Below are 15,774 nucleotides of genomic sequence, written 5' to 3'. Positions count from 1 at the left end.
TGTCCCTCTCTGTCCTCCTTGCACTGCGTCCCTCTCTGTCCCCAGTGTCCCTGGCTTCCCTCTCTGTCCCCAGTGTCCCTCTCTGTCCTCCTCGCACTGCGTCCCTCTCTGTCCCTGGCTTCCCTCTCTGTCCCCAGTGTCCCTCTCTGTCCCTGGCTTCCCTCTCTGTCCCCAGTGTCCCTCTCTGTCCTCCTCGCACTGCGTCCCTCTCTGTCCCTGGCTTCCCTCTCTGTCCCCAGTGTCCCTCTCTGTCCTCCTCGCACTGCGTCCCTCTCTGTCCCCAGTGTCCCTCCCTGTCCCTGGCTTCCCTCTCTGTCCCCAGTGTCCCTCCCTGTCCCTGGTTATCTGAAAGATGTGTTTCAAATGTTTTGACAGGGGCGCAGTTTCATTGCTGGCCATAGGCACCATTTTCCCTCTGGGTGGGACGTGAGTGTTGACCATGTATAATATTCCAATCGCACACGTTCCTGGAAAGAAGTAGGCGCTGCAGCAACTACCACCTTGAGACTCGTAACATCATAGGCCAAAGCATTTGATGCCAGCACACCATTTCAGGGCCATACAGCGCCACTTCTTTAGTCATGTGATGTCATCACAAACATTATCTTGAAGATCCATGGTGTTCTGCCGATATATATTCCTTGGCTTATGATGTTATCGGTCTCCAGCTGATAGTTGCTACAGCAACTGCTTACTTCTTTCCAGGAACGTGTGTGATGGGAATACTGTATGTGGTGCACCACAAGGGGTGCAATACTTACATGGCATGTGCTGTTCTGTTGGTTGGGGTTTCCCATGATCCAGAATCTGACTAGTAGGGTAACTCAAGCTGGCCGTAGAGTTGATGTGTGTGTGACTGTATCAGGGTCCAGCGACATTAGATAGACAGAGTCTGATAGAAATGTCTCTCTGTGTTCTGTCAAGCGGTACATGTTATGCTGTTGCTATGTAAATACAAGAAACAATAGATAAGTAAAAATAGGAAAGTACATGAAATTCACTTTTTCACAACATTTTTAGTCCCATCTACTTGAATGCCGGAGAGATTACATAAAGTGTTGCTATTTTTAGGCTAGTACATTTGTTTTTCTTTGTTATTTAAAACCCAGCTTGTTTTTTTATCGGGTGTTTATCTGTGCAGATAACTTTTTATCCCATGCATCCGATGCTTGTACCCAATGCATTAAAGCTGTACCCATCCTTGCCTTCAGTCTTGCACAGTTGTACTAAAATAGCTTATTCTGATTTCACTGCACACTGCAAGCATAGGCGTGCACACAGGGTGTGCCAGGTGTGCCTGGGCACACCCTAATCACCCTGTGTGGTGCAGATTGCATCAAAGTATACTGCGTTAAACGTGCAATAACGCACAGAAAAATACAGCATTAAATGGCACATAACACACCGAAATATACAACGTTAAACGTGCACTAATGCACAGAAATATGCTGCATTAAACGTGCAGTAACACACTAGAATATACTGCGTTAAACATGCAGTAATGCACAGAAATATGCTGCATTAAACGTGCAGTAACACACTGGAATATACTGCGTTAAACATGCAGAAATGCACAGAAATAGACCCCTAATATTTCACCAAAGCTCCCTAATGGGGCTCCTAAAATAAAATAAATATATAATAAAAATAAAAAACTACTAACACTGTCCACTGCCCTACTGACACCAATCTCTGCCCTACTGACACCGCCCACCGCTCTGCTGACACCATCAGTATACTGTATATACACATGCAAATAGGTTTGAGCTTTGGGGTGCACATCCTAATGCAATAGGCTGCGCACACCTATGACTGCAAGCTTCTCACAGTGTGCATTGGAAACGACATAAAGTCAGAAAAAGCCTGCCCCATTTTTACCCCAGGGGGTAACTCTGAAAAAAAATAACAAATATATATATATTTTTTATAGCGTATACAATTGTGAGACAAGTCATATTGCAATTCAATGTTATTTAACTACTTCAACACAGGGCACTTTCACCCCGTTCCTGCCCAGGCCATTTCTCAGCTTTCAGCGCTGTCGCATTTTGAATAACAATTACACGGTCATGAAACACTGTACGTGAATGAATTTTTAATAATTTATTTCACACAAATAGAGATTTCTTTAGGTGATTTTTAATTACTGCTGTTTTTTTTTATTTTTTACAAAAAAAGAAAAAAGACAAAAAAAAGGTTCTGTCAGTTAAATTAGTAAATAAGTAATTTTTCTTCTTCACTGATGAGACGGGACTGATGGGCACTAATAGGGTGCATTGATGAGGTTGCACTTATGGCACTGATGAGGCACTAATGGGCACTGATAGGTGGCACTGATGGGCACTGATAGGCAGCACTGACTGGCTTCACTAATGGGCATTGATTTGTGTCACTAATGGGCACTGATTGGTGTCACTTATGGGCACTGCAGGGGCTTTACTGTAATTAGGGAACTGATGATCAGTGGCCTGATTACCTGCCCTGGTCTCAGTGGTGACAATGGGCATAGTGGCAACAATTCATGGCACAGTGGCTGTGTTTGATGGCATGGCACAGTGGTGACAATTGATGGGCACAGTGGCGATAAATGATGGCACAGTTGCTGCGTTTGATGGCATGGCACAGTGGCTGCATTTGATGGCATGGCACAGTGGCAACAATAGATGGCACAGTGGCGACGATTGATGGCACAGTGGCTGCATTTGATGGGCACAGTGGCTGCATTTGATGGGCACAGTGGCTGCCTTTGATGGGCACAGTGGCTGCCTTTGATGGGCACAGTGGTTGCAATTGATGGGCACAGTAGCTGTGTTTGATGGGCACAGTGAGGCTGCAATTGTTTTTTTTTCTGTTTGTTTGCGCCCCCCAAAAATTTTAAGCACCAGCCACCACTGGTGTAGACGCTATTTTGTAGACACTATGGGCCAGATCCAAAAAAAACGGGCGTATATTTAGGCGGGCGTAGCGCATCTCATATGCGCTACCCCGCCGTAAATCAGAGTGGCTCGTAGGGTATCCACAAAGAACTTGCTCCCATATGTGGGCCGGCGTAACGTACATCTGCCGGCGTAAGGCCGCGTAATTCAAAGTAGGTTTGGATTGGAGTGGGCGTGTTGTATGTTAATCTAGTATGACCCCACGTAATTGGCGCTTTTTACGAACGTCGCATGCGCCGTCCGTGGACGTATCCCAGTGCGCATGCACGAAATCACGTCGCAAATAGTCAATGCTTTAGACGTGAACGTAACTTACGCAAAGCCCTATTCGAGAACGATTTACGCAAACGACGTAAACGACGGAAAATTCCATGCTGTCCCGACGTCCATACCTAACATTGCGTACGCCTCATAGAGCCAGGGGTAACGTTACGCCGAAAAAAGCCTTACGTAAACGACGTTAAAAAATTGCGCCGGGCGGACGTAAGTTTGAGAATCGGCGTATCTAGCTAATTTGCATACTCTACGCGGAAATCAACGGAAGCGCCACCTAGCGGCCAGCGTAAATATGCACCTAAGATGCGACGGCGTACTAAGATGTACGTCGGTAGGATCTAGACCACATTCAGGCGTATCTTGTTTTGTGGATACAAAACAAAGATCCGACGACGCATCGTAGAACTTACGCGGCGTATCAATAGATACGCCAACGTAACTCTTTGTGGATCTGGCCCTATAACTTTTGTGCAAACCAATCAATATACGCTTATTGTGTTTGTTTTTACCAAAAATATGTAGAATAATACATTTTGGCCTAAACTGAGGATTTTTATTTTATATATTTTTTTGTGGATATTTATTATAGCAAAAAGTATCTAAAAATTGCACAAAAAAAAAAAATATATATATATATATATCAAATACTACCAAAAAAAGCTCTATTTGTGGGGAAAAAAATACCTAAATTTTGTTTAAGCACAACGTTGCACGACCGCGCAATTTTCATTTACAGAGACACAGTGTCGTATCGCAAAAAAATTCCTGGTCATTAAGGGGGTAAATCCTTCTGGGGCTGAGGGGGTTAGGCAGCGCTTACATGTCATTATGTGAACACTGTGCAGTCCAGGAGGAATACCTGTTATGAACGATAGCTGTGCTTCCCCTAGTGGTCTTAAGTGGTACTGCGGTGTTTATCCTTTTTCGCTGCTTTTGGATTTATTTTGCTTTTGGAACATTTGACCATATGTAATCAACGCATAAGAACTTTGTGATTTTGGCGTCCATACTAATTTCCTGGTTTTCTATGCTTTTACAGACTTGGTCGGGCAACCCAGTAATAGGCTGACACAGGAGGAACAAGAAGCGAAATCATCGCTGTTTTCTGGAGTAAATGGAGAGTGAGTTTCTCTTCAATTAATGCACATTTTTTTATGTTTCCATTTATAGACCCATTACCTTATTCCTACAATAACATGGCTACCTTCTCTTTACGGTGTAGAATGGACGCCGGCTCTTCAGAGGATTCTGGGACCATGGAGAACCCTTCAGATAGCGAGAGCACTGAGAGTGAATACCACGAGGCCAGCGAGGGCCTGGCAATGAGCCCATCGGATCTTAAACTTGGCAGTGGCAGCCAACCCAGAGAGGCAGAGAGACAAAAAACTCCAGAGGCCGCTACCGTCAGCTCGCCGCCTACCAGCCCGACCCCCAGGTAACACCCAATGCCTACCAAAGGCCCAAAACTGATAATGTCATATAAACTGGGAATAACTGAGTTGTCAAGACAAAAAAAAATACCAAACGTTCTCTCCACAACCCCACCATACACCTCTACCCGATCGGTCCAAACTGATGGTTAGTACAGAAAGCGCATCGGTTCAAAACCCACGCATGCTCAGAATCAAGTCGACGCATGCTTGGAAGCATTGAACTTAGTTTTATTCAGCACGTCATGTGTTTGACGTCACCGCGTTCTGACCCGATCGGTTTTTGGAACGATGGTGTGTACACACATCAGACCATCAGGCCACTTCAGCGGTGAACCGATGAAAACGGTCCGTCGGACCATTCTCATCGGTTTGAAACGACCGTGTGTACGCGGTCCAAGCCGACCACAACGCTGCAGCCATCTAGGTGAGTATGTATGTTTTTTTTTTTTTTATTCCCACGCTCTTTTAAAAAGGAAGTAAACCCCTGTTGGATTTTACCTATTTTTTTCCCTGCAGTAAAGTAAAAGCCTAATGGGCTCTAGTATGCATCGCATACATCAGTGTGATCCGTGAGTCGGAGAACGGATCCGCCGGCCCCCGGATGCTGATCATAGAGATTTCTGATGAACCAGATAGTCGCCAGAGTCTCAATGATCGTACGGAGGCCGGGTGCGATGTTATGACGTTAGGCCCGGCCTCTGCATTTAAAAAAATGGCGCCGCCTCGGCTGGGACGTTGAGATCGTTTTTTTTTTTGGTTTTTTTTTTCAGGCTTCCCAGCCTAGAGGTGAGATGTGGAGGTCTTATTGACCTTATATATCACTGTAAAGAGGACCTGTCATGCTTATTCCTATTACAAGGGATGTTTACATTCCTTGTAGGGAAAGAGAGTCACCGCTCCAGGTGGGTATACTAAGCAATCAAGAACCTCTCAGGAAACCAAGGGTGCCGGCAATGCACAAGGCAATAAGTGGAAGATGGACAGCCGCACTCCAAAAAAACTCTTGAGTTGTCTTTATTGTAAAATCAATGATAACATGCACTACAAAAGGCAGCAAAAAATGGGGAAAACAGCCTACGCGTTTCACACTGGATCAGTGCTTAATCATGGCTTAGCCATGCATTTCCTATGCAGCAGGTAAGTGATTGACGTGATGACAAAACTACCCCCCCGTCGCATAAGGAGCGTCACGAGTTGCCGAAAGAAGCCGAACTGCGAGTCGGCTCTATACGGAGCTATACGGCGCCTGCGCTCCGACGTTCGGCTTCTTTCGGCAACTCGTGACGCTCCTTATGCGACGGGGGGGTAGTTTTTGTCATCACGTCAATCACTTACCTGCTGCATAGGAACACCCAGTCCCGCGGGAGCCACTACCCTGAAAGCCGGGGGGGGGGGGGGGAATAGCTATACGATGGTATGTACAGCAAAAAAATAAAAACGCATACTGTCAATGTTGCAAGTGAGCACAATGTAATGTTCCTTAAACTTTCCTCTTAAAGTTAGGGTGCGTGTCCTTTAAGGGTGTGTGTCGGGGGGGGGGGGGGGTGTTCTATGCCTACATACCTTTGCAAGTAGGTGTCCCTCATTCCCATCTCAAAATGTTGGGAGGTATGCCTTCCACCTGCGTTAGCCCCTTGAACCCCCCACTAGTGCACCGCAACCACGTGCACTGCATGCGGTTGAACGGGTCATGCTCGGCAGAAGCGCCAGGACGTACAATTCCTACCGTGGCTGCCAAGCAAGGCATCAGTGGATCTGACATGTGTATACCCTAGGTGCTTGACAGCTAAAAGGGGAGCGATTGAGGTGGTAAAAACACAGCTCAACCGTGGCGTTTTAAGCCCCCCCTACCTGCTGCATAGGAACACCCAGTCCCGCGGGAGCCACTACCCGGAAGCCGGGGGGGGGGGGGGGATAGCTATACGACGGTATGTACAGCAAAAAAAAAACGCATACTGTCAATGTTGCAAGTGAGCACAATGTAATGTTAGAAAAATGTTTTAGGGTGAACCTCCGCTTTAAGTACTGGAAAGTTGGGGGGCCAAAAAACATGCCCAGAGTGGAAATGTAAAAATTGCTCTGGTCCAAAAGCTGTATTCAGGTACGAGAACTGATGTGGTTAAAGACTGACGTTGTGTCGCTGATTAGTATCATTTGATCCACACGTGGTGATTGCTTCATCTGGTCAGACAAGGTCAAGGCCTCCCACTCCAACCCCTGAGGAACACAATCATCATACTGTTGAACAGCAATCCCCCTTGTCAGTATTATCCTTATCTCTATTGGCGGTGTGGGTCGTCCACATCATTTTCTGCTGTCATTCCAATACCAAAGTGACACACATAGTGAGTGACTCTGTGGCTTCTGTATGGTAGCTACAAGCAGGAAGAGGACCTGTGCTGCTATGAGGTGTGACATGTTTGTAGTGTGATATTGCTGCTTTTATATACTGTGTGTGTGTGTGAGTGTATATATATATATATGAATGTATATTATAATAATAATGATTCTGTGCTCTGATCGGTACTGTTCATGTTCTATGCTTACAGAGTGGAGCTCAGTAACATTCTGATCTCTGGCTGCGTGGCTCTGCAGAAGTCCCTCGATGACCCCACCGCTCTCAATGAGGTTGAGAAGGTAAGAGGAACTTTTCAGCTGAAAGGCCAAATAACCTGTGACTCTGAAGCTGCTGAAGGACCACAAGCCCCAGCATTCCATTTCACCTGTACATGCCCAGGGCTAATTAATGGTCACCACTCATCACAATATTGCTTCAGTGTCCAAAATGGCTGCCTGTCTTGTTTGAGGGCAACAGATTCCTATAGCCGGATTCAGGTAGAGCGGCGCTTCTTTAGTTCGGCTTAGCGCATACCATTTGCACTACGCCGACGTAACATAGAGAGGCAAGTACTGTATTCACAAAGCACTTGCTCCCTAAGTTACGTTGGCGTAGCGTAAATGGGCCGGCGTAAGCCCGCGTAATTCAAAGTAGGCTGGTAGTGGGCGTGTTGTACGGTAATGAATCGTGACCCCACGTAAATGACGCGCCTAACGAACGGCGCATGCGCCGTCCGTGGACGTACCCCAGTGCGCCTGCTCAAAATCACGTCGCAAATAGTCAATGCTTTCGACGTGAACGTAACCTACCGTACAGCCCCCCTAACGGCAGTTTGTCAAACTCTATAAGAGTTCTTCTGTTCCGGCCATTTATCCCAGGGCGCATACTCTCCTATACAGTGGAACCTCGGATTACAAGCATAATCCGTTCCAGGGGAATGCTCGTAATCCAAAGCACTCGCATATCAAAGCAAGTTTGGGGCGTGTTCTATGCTAAATACTCGTGACCCCACGTATTTGACGTTTCTAACGAACGGCGCATGCGCCGTCCGTGGACGTATCCCAGTGCGCATGCTCCAAATTACGCCGCAAGGACTCATTGGTTTCGACGTGAACTTAAATTACGCCCAGCCCCATTCACGGACGACTTACGCAAACAACGTAAAACGTGAAAAATTGTACGCGGTTCCGACGTCCATACTTAACATTGGCTGCGCCATCTTTTTGGTGGTTTATCTTTATGCCTGAAAACGCCTTACGTAAACGGCGTATCTTTACTGCGACGGCCGTGCGTACGTTCGTGAATAGGCGTATCTCGCTGATTTACATATTCTCTAGGCGTAAATCAGCGTACACGCCCCTAGCGGCCGGCGGAACTAGACAGCTAAGATACGTGATTGACTTGGAAGTAATGAGATGTAAACAGACACATCCGTTTACATTCGCCTGCCTATAGCATAACAATAAGCTTCCATTCAGACCCGCCTGGCAGATCTGATCAGAATGACCGTGTGAAAGGGGCCTTAATATCATTGAGATGACAAAGACACATTCACATTTTGTGTTTAGACAGCAGCGCACACGGCGGTTATGCAGGAATGGATGAAGATCCTGCGGCAGAAGGAGGTGGATCCAGCCATCATTCGCCATCATCTAAACGTTTTCCGTGCGATGTCACTGCGGCTACTTGAAGTCATCGTCAACGTGGCCGACCCCAAGGGAAACACCGCTGTTCACTACGCAGTGTCCCAGTCCAATTTTACGGTGGTCAGGCAGCTCCTAGAGACTGGTAAGATGAATATATATATATATATACATTTATTAACGATATATATAAAAAATAAATAAAAAACTATATACAGGTGCATCTCATAAAATTAGAATATCATCAAAAAGTTAATTTATTTCAGTAATTCAATTCAAAAAGTGAAACTCATACATATGCAGTATCTCACAAAAGTAAGTACACCCCTCACATTTTTGTAAATATTTTATTATCTCTTTTCATGTGACAACACTGAAGAAATGACACTTTGCTACAATGTAAAGTAGTGAGTGTGCAGCTTGTATAACAGTGTACATTTGCTGTCCCCTCAAAATAACTCAACACACAACCATTAATGTGTAAACCGCTGGCAACAAAAGTGAGTACACCCCTAAGTGAAAATGTCCAAATTGGGCCCAAAGTGTCAATATTTTGTGTGGCCACCATTATTTTCCAGCACTGCCTTAACCCTCTTGGGCATGAAGTTTACCAGAGCTTCACAGGTTGCCACTGGAGTCCTCTTCCCCCTCCTCCATGATGACATCACAGAGCTGGTGAATGTTAGAGACCTTGCGCTCCTCCGCCTTCCGTTTGAGGATGCCCCACAGATGCTCAATAGGGTTTAGATCCGGAGACATGCTTGGCCAGTCCATCACCTTTACCATCAGCTTGCGGCCCAGTCATGTATAATGTACCATCATATGTTTGCATGTTCTTGTTGAATTTTAAATGGTGTCATATCCCCCGACCAGAACTCATATTTTAAATGCCTATGTGTCCAGTTTACATTGTCATTGTCAACAAAGAATAATTTTTAACTATTCTTCTAATCATTTGCATTTTTCCTGCGAAAAAAACACCACTGGGGGAGACTTTTCCATATTGCCACTGGAGTCCTCTTTCTCTCCTCCATGATGACATCACAGAGCTGGTGGATGTTAGAGACCTTGCGCTCCTCCACCTTCCGTTTGAGGATGCCCCACAGAGGCTCAATAGGGTTTAGGTCTGGAGACATGCTTGGCCAGTCTATAACCTTTACCCTCAGCTTCTTTAGCAAGGCAGAGGTCGTCTTGTAGGTGTGTTTGGGGTCGTTATCATGTTGGAATACTGCCCTGCGGCCCAGTCTCCAAAGGGAGGAGATAATGCTCTGCTTCAGTATGTCACAGTACATGTTGGCATTCATGGTTCCCTCAATAAACTGTAGCTCCCCAGTGCCGGCAGCACTCATGCCACCTCAGACCATGACACTCCCACCACCATGCTTGACTGTAGGCAAGACACACTTGTCTTTGTACTCCTCACTTGGTTGCCGCCACACACGCTTGACACCATCTGACACCAAATAAGTTTATCTTGATCTCATCAGACCACAGGACATGGGCCCAATTTGGACATTTTCACTTAGGGGTGTACTCACTTTTGTTGCCAGCGGTTTAGACATTAATGGCTGTGTGTTGAGTTATTTTTAGGGGACAGCAAATTTACACTGTTATACAAGCTGTACACTCACTACACAACATTGTAGCAAAGTGTCATTTCTTCAGTGTTGTCACATGAAAAGATAGAATAAAATATTTACAAAAATGTGAGGGGTGTACTCACTTTTGTGAGATACTATACTATATATATATATATATATATAGATATATAGAGATATATCTCTATATATCTATATCTATCTATATATCTATACTATATATATATATATAGAGATATATCTATATATAGATATATCTCTATATAGAGATATATCTATATATATATATATATATATATATATATATCTCTCTCTCTCTCTATATATATATATATATATATATATATATATATATATATATATATATATATATATATATATATATATATATATATATATATACACAAACATTAGTACAGCGGGGACCCAGAGGGTGGGGAGGGTGTAGGATGTTAGTTATTTTTTTCATTCTTTGTAAAAAGGTGAACTTAAGCTGTAAGGGAGGACCTAGCTCTACCTATCGTTTCCAATGATAGAGAGGAGTTTTAAGTAATTCCTAAATATAACCTTTTATACAATTTTCTCTCTGCATCTCAGAAGGATGGCTAACAGGCAAATTAACTATAATACTCACCTACATTTTTTTTTGTCTCTACCCCACTTTGAAACCAGAAGGAGTCAACAGGGTTCGTGCTGCCCCTAAGTCTCTCCCCTACAGCTCCTCAGGGGAGTGGCCACATACAGCTCCTAATTGTTTTTGTTTTCTTCCCCACGATTCCTGACTGTTAGAGCCATTAAACAGTGTTTTTTTTTTATTTTTTATTTTTTCATATTGTTTTATTTTTATTTTTTTAAACAGATAAATGAAGTTTGTTTCTGAATATAAAGTGGGACACAGCTCCATGTTTAGCTGTAAATATTGCTTAGCAGAATTTGTCATTAAAATGATTCAGCGCACAGGAATCTCCCTCTGGTTTAATAGCAGGGCCAGACCCAAATGCAAAAAAAACTATTTTTTCAAAACAGCGGAAAATACAGATGTTATTTTATTCCGCTGCCTGGAAAATGTGATGACATTAGTCAGTACACAGGGCCCTCTGGTGTTGTCTTTCACATATGCTGGTACATAACATTTTAAACTGAGACGGATTAAGGCCAATCAGGGCCTGCGGCAGAATGAAATGGGTTGAGTTCCCTCCATCATCTCCATTTATCGTCATTAAAGTTCATCTGTAAATCTTTTTATTTATTTTTTAAACGTCATAAAAATCTGTTATTTACCCATTTACCCAAAATAAGATCTGTTTATGGCACAAATGCCACCAGTAGCCTAAGACCCGGTTCACACTGGGGTGACACGACAGGCGGCTCAGCCGCCTGACGTGTCGCGTCCCATTCAATGCAATGGAACCGTTCTAATAGGAGCGACGCAAGTCGCTCCGACTTAGAAAAAGGTTCCTGTACGACTTTGGGGGCGGCTCGGGGCGACCTGCATTGACTTCTATACAGAAGTCGTTTTGCAAATCGCCTCTGAAGTCGTCCTCAGGACGACTTGCAGAGTCGCCCCCAAAGTCGTGCCGCTGCTGTGTGAACCGACTCTTAGAAGTGGCTCAACACAGGTTCATAAGTCGTTATAATGACAGCTTGCTGGCCCCAGAGCAGCTCCTCGGCCAATTGAAGGTTATATGTAATAGTGTAATATGGACACCAGAGGGCGCCCTTGCAGCAGGACTGATTTCTCTTGAGAGCAATACTAAAGCTTGGGGCTGTGATGTTTTCAGGAAGCTATATACAGAAACCCCATCCCTTCTACCAGCCATGATCTACCTGCATTGCATAAAGAATCACAGAGACTTAGGGGCAGATCCACAAAAGAATTACGCCAGCGTATCTATTGATACGCCCGCGTAATTTTAAATTTCCCGCGTCGTATCTTTGTTTTGTATCTACAAAACAAGATACGACGGCATCTGGGATCGATCCGACAGGCGTACATCTTAGTACGCCGTCGGATCTTAGATGCAATTTTTCGGCGGCCGCTAGGTGGCATTTTCGTCGAATTCCACGTCGAGTATGCAAATTAGCTATTTACGGCGATCCACGAACGTACGTCCGACCGGCGCATTTTTTTACGTCGTTTGCGTTTGGCTTTTTCCGGCGTATAGTTAAAGCTACTGTTATGAGGCGTACTCAATGTTAAGTATGGTCGTCGTTCCCGCCTCGCATTTTGAATTTTTTACGTCGTTTGCGTAAGTCGTTCGCGAATAGGGATTTGCGTAGAATGACGTCACCGTCGTGAGCATTGGCTTGTTCCGGGTTAATTTCAAGCATGCGCACTGGGATACCCCCACGGACGGCACATGCGCAGTTAAAAAAAAACGTTGTTTACGTCGGGTCACGACGTATTTACATAAAGCACGCCCCCATCACAGAGATTTGAATGGCGTGCCATTACGCCGCCAAAGATACACTATGCCGCCGTAACTTACGGCGCAAATTCTTTGAGCATTCGAAAAAAAAAAAGTTACGGCGGCGTAGTGTATCTTAGATACGCTGCGCCCGGCGGATTATTGCGCAAAGGTACGTGGATCTGCCCCATAGTGATGACATCATCGGGTCTAAAATAAGAAATATTATAAAAACAGAAAGATTTTATTTAATAGTTTTTGTTAGTGTTGATGGGGGGGGGGGGAGGGGGCGGAGAGAGAAAGAACTAGAGAAGCAAAATATTAACAGAATAAACTTTCGCTTTAATTTTGCCCTCTATACTGATTCTGAAGCATTTTGCTAAAATGGTAAAAGTTCCGTAAAAGTTCCTCATTTTCACCAACACCTCATTCCTACAATTCCCATATTGCAGAATTGGGATAAACAGGTAAAAGGTCTCTATTCATTGTTATATACTGTGTATGTGTGTATATATACAAATAAATGTGTATGTGTGTATATATATATATATATATATATATATATATATACAGTATCTCACACCCCTGAAAAATATATATAAATATTTTATTATATTTTTTTTATGTGACAACACTGAATAAATTACACTTTGCTACAATGTAAAGTAGTGAGTGTACAGCTTGTATAACAGTGTAGATTTGCTGTCTCCTCAAAATAATTCAACACGCAGCCATTAATGCCTAAACCGCTGGCAACAAAAGTGAGTACACCCCCTAAGTGAAAATCTCCAAATTGGGCCCAATTAGCCATTTTCCCTCCCCAGTGTCATGTGACTCATTAGTGTTACAAGGTCTCAGGTGTGAATGGGGAGCAGGTGTGTTAAATTTGGTGTTATCGCTCTCACTCTCTCATACTGGTCACTGGAAGTTCAACAAGGCACCGGCACCTCATGGCAAAGAACTCTCTGAGGATCTGAAAAAAAAAGAATTGTTGCTCTACATAAAGATGGCCTAGGCTATAAGAAGATTGCCAAGACCCTAAAACTGAGCTGCAGCACAGCCACCAAGACCATACAGCGGTTTAACAGGACAGGTTCCACTCAGAACAGGCCTCGCCATGGTCCACCAAAGAAGTTGAGTGCACGTGCTCAGCGTCATATCAAGAGGTTGTCTTTGGGAAATGGACATATGAGAGCTGCAGAGGTTGAAGGTGTGGGGGGGGGTCAGCCTGTCAGTGCTCAGACCATACGCCGCATGCTGCATCAAATTGGACCACATGGCTGTCGTCCCAGAAGGAAGTCTTTTCTAAAGATGATGCACACGAAAGCTCACAAACTGTTTGTTGAAGACAAGCAGACTAAGGGAATGGATTACTGGAACCTCCTGTGGTCTGATGACACCAAGATAAACTTATTTGGTTCAGATGGTGTCAAGCGTGTGTGGCGGCTACCAGATGAGGAGTACAAAGACAAGTGTATGTTGCCTACAGTCAAGCATGGTGGTGGGAGTGTCATGGTCTGGGGCTGCATGAGTGCTGCCGGCACTGGGGAGCTACAGTTCATTGAGGGAACCATGAATGCCAACATGTACTGTGACATACTGAAGCAGAGCATTATCCCCTCCCTTCAGAGACTGGGCCGCAGGGCAGTATTCCAACATGACGACCCCAAACACAAATTCAAGGCGACCACTACCTTTCTAAAGAAGCTGAGGGTAAAGGCGATGGACTGGCCAAGCATGTCTCCAGACCTAAATCCTATTGAGAATCTGTGGGGCATCCTCAAATGGAAGGTGGAGGAGCGCAAGGTGTCTAAGATTCAATAAGCTCTGTGATGTCATCATGGAGGAGGGGAAGAGGACTCCAGTGGTAACCTGTGACACTCTGGTGATCTCCATGCCCAAGAGGGTTAAGGCAGTGCTGGAAAATAATGGCGGCCACAAAATATTGTCACTTTGGGCCAAATTCTCAAAAACTGTGCGTAACTTAAATTTCAGCAGTTAAGTTACACTGACTTAAAATTTCTACCTAAGTGCCTGATCGTCAAAGCACTTAGGTAGAAATTACACGCTGTGTAACTTAAGTGCCGCCGTCGTAAGGCGGTCCTCCTCTCCTGGGGGCGTTTTAAATTTAAATGAGGCGCGCTCCCGCGCCGGCCGTACTGCGCATGCGTGTGACGTCATTTTCCCGACGTGCAGCGCGCGAACGTAATTAACGCCGGTCGGCTTTGAGAATTTCGACGGGACACTAAAGTTGCGACGGGTGAAAAAAAAAGACGCGCCGGGAAAACAATTAATTATAAAAAAAAATGACAGCGTCGCTCAGCATGCATTCCTGAGAGGGAGAACTCCATGCCAATTTTCAAAGAAAAAACCGGCATGGGTTCCCCCCCCAGGAGCATACCAGGCCCTTAGGTCTGGTATGGGTTGTAAGGAGACCCCCCCACGCCGAAAAATTGACGTAGGGGGTCCCCCTACAATCCATACCAGACCCGTATCCAAAGCACGCTACCCGGCCGGCCAGGAAGGGAGTGGGGACGAGCGAGCGTCCCCCCCCCCCTCCTGAGCCGTGCCAGGCCGCATGCCCTCAACATGGGGGGGTTGGGTGCTCTGGGGCAGGGGGGCGCACTGCGGGCCCCCCCACCCCAGAGCACCCTGTCCCCATGTTGATGAGGACAGGACCTCTTCCCGACAACCCTTGCCATTGGTTGTCGGGGTCTGCGGGCGGAGGCTTATCGGAATCTGGGAGTCCCCTTTAACAAGGGGGCCCCCAGATACCGGCCCCCCACCCTAAGTGAATGGATATGGGGTACATCGTACCCCTATCCATTCACCTGTAGGCAAAAAGTAAAATGTAGTAAACACACAACACAAGGCTTTTTAAAATATTTTATTATTCTGCTCCGGAGGCCCCCCCTGTCTTCGTTATTAGCTCAATTACCAGGGGGGGCTTCTTCTTCCACTCTCCGGGGGTCTTCTCCGCTCTCCGGGGGTCTTCTCCGCTCTCCGGGGGGGGGCTTCTCCGGACTCCGGGGGGGGGCTTCCATCTTCTCCCCTCTTCCGCTCTTGACTCGGCGAACCCCGGTTCTTCTGCAGATGTCCGGTGCCTTCTTCTTCAGCGCTGGCTGCCTGCTATGTTTGTGTG

General features: G+C 45.5%; 1 protein-coding gene across 1 annotated transcript in view; it reads left to right on the top strand.

Moving 5' to 3' along the window:
- KANK2 (KN motif and ankyrin repeat domains 2) overlaps positions 1-15,774 on the top strand; it is a 167,810-nt gene that overhangs the window by 135,164 nt on the left and 16,872 nt on the right. The window contains exons 7-10 of the mRNA XM_040346470.1: positions 4,252-4,333; positions 4,435-4,647; positions 7,195-7,282; positions 8,552-8,771. Of these exons, the coding sequence (XP_040202404.1) occupies positions 4,252-4,333; positions 4,435-4,647; positions 7,195-7,282; positions 8,552-8,771 (603 nt within the window). The remainder of the gene's footprint in view (positions 1-4,251; positions 4,334-4,434; positions 4,648-7,194; positions 7,283-8,551; positions 8,772-15,774) is intronic.

The sequence above is a fragment of the Rana temporaria genome, chromosome 3 (assembly GCF_905171775.1).
Source record: "Rana temporaria chromosome 3, aRanTem1.1, whole genome shotgun sequence".
In the NCBI taxonomy this organism is placed as follows: domain Eukaryota; kingdom Metazoa; phylum Chordata; class Amphibia; order Anura; family Ranidae; genus Rana; species Rana temporaria.
Note: the sequence above shows the minus strand (reverse complement) of the source record. Positions and strands in the feature narration are given on the sequence as shown.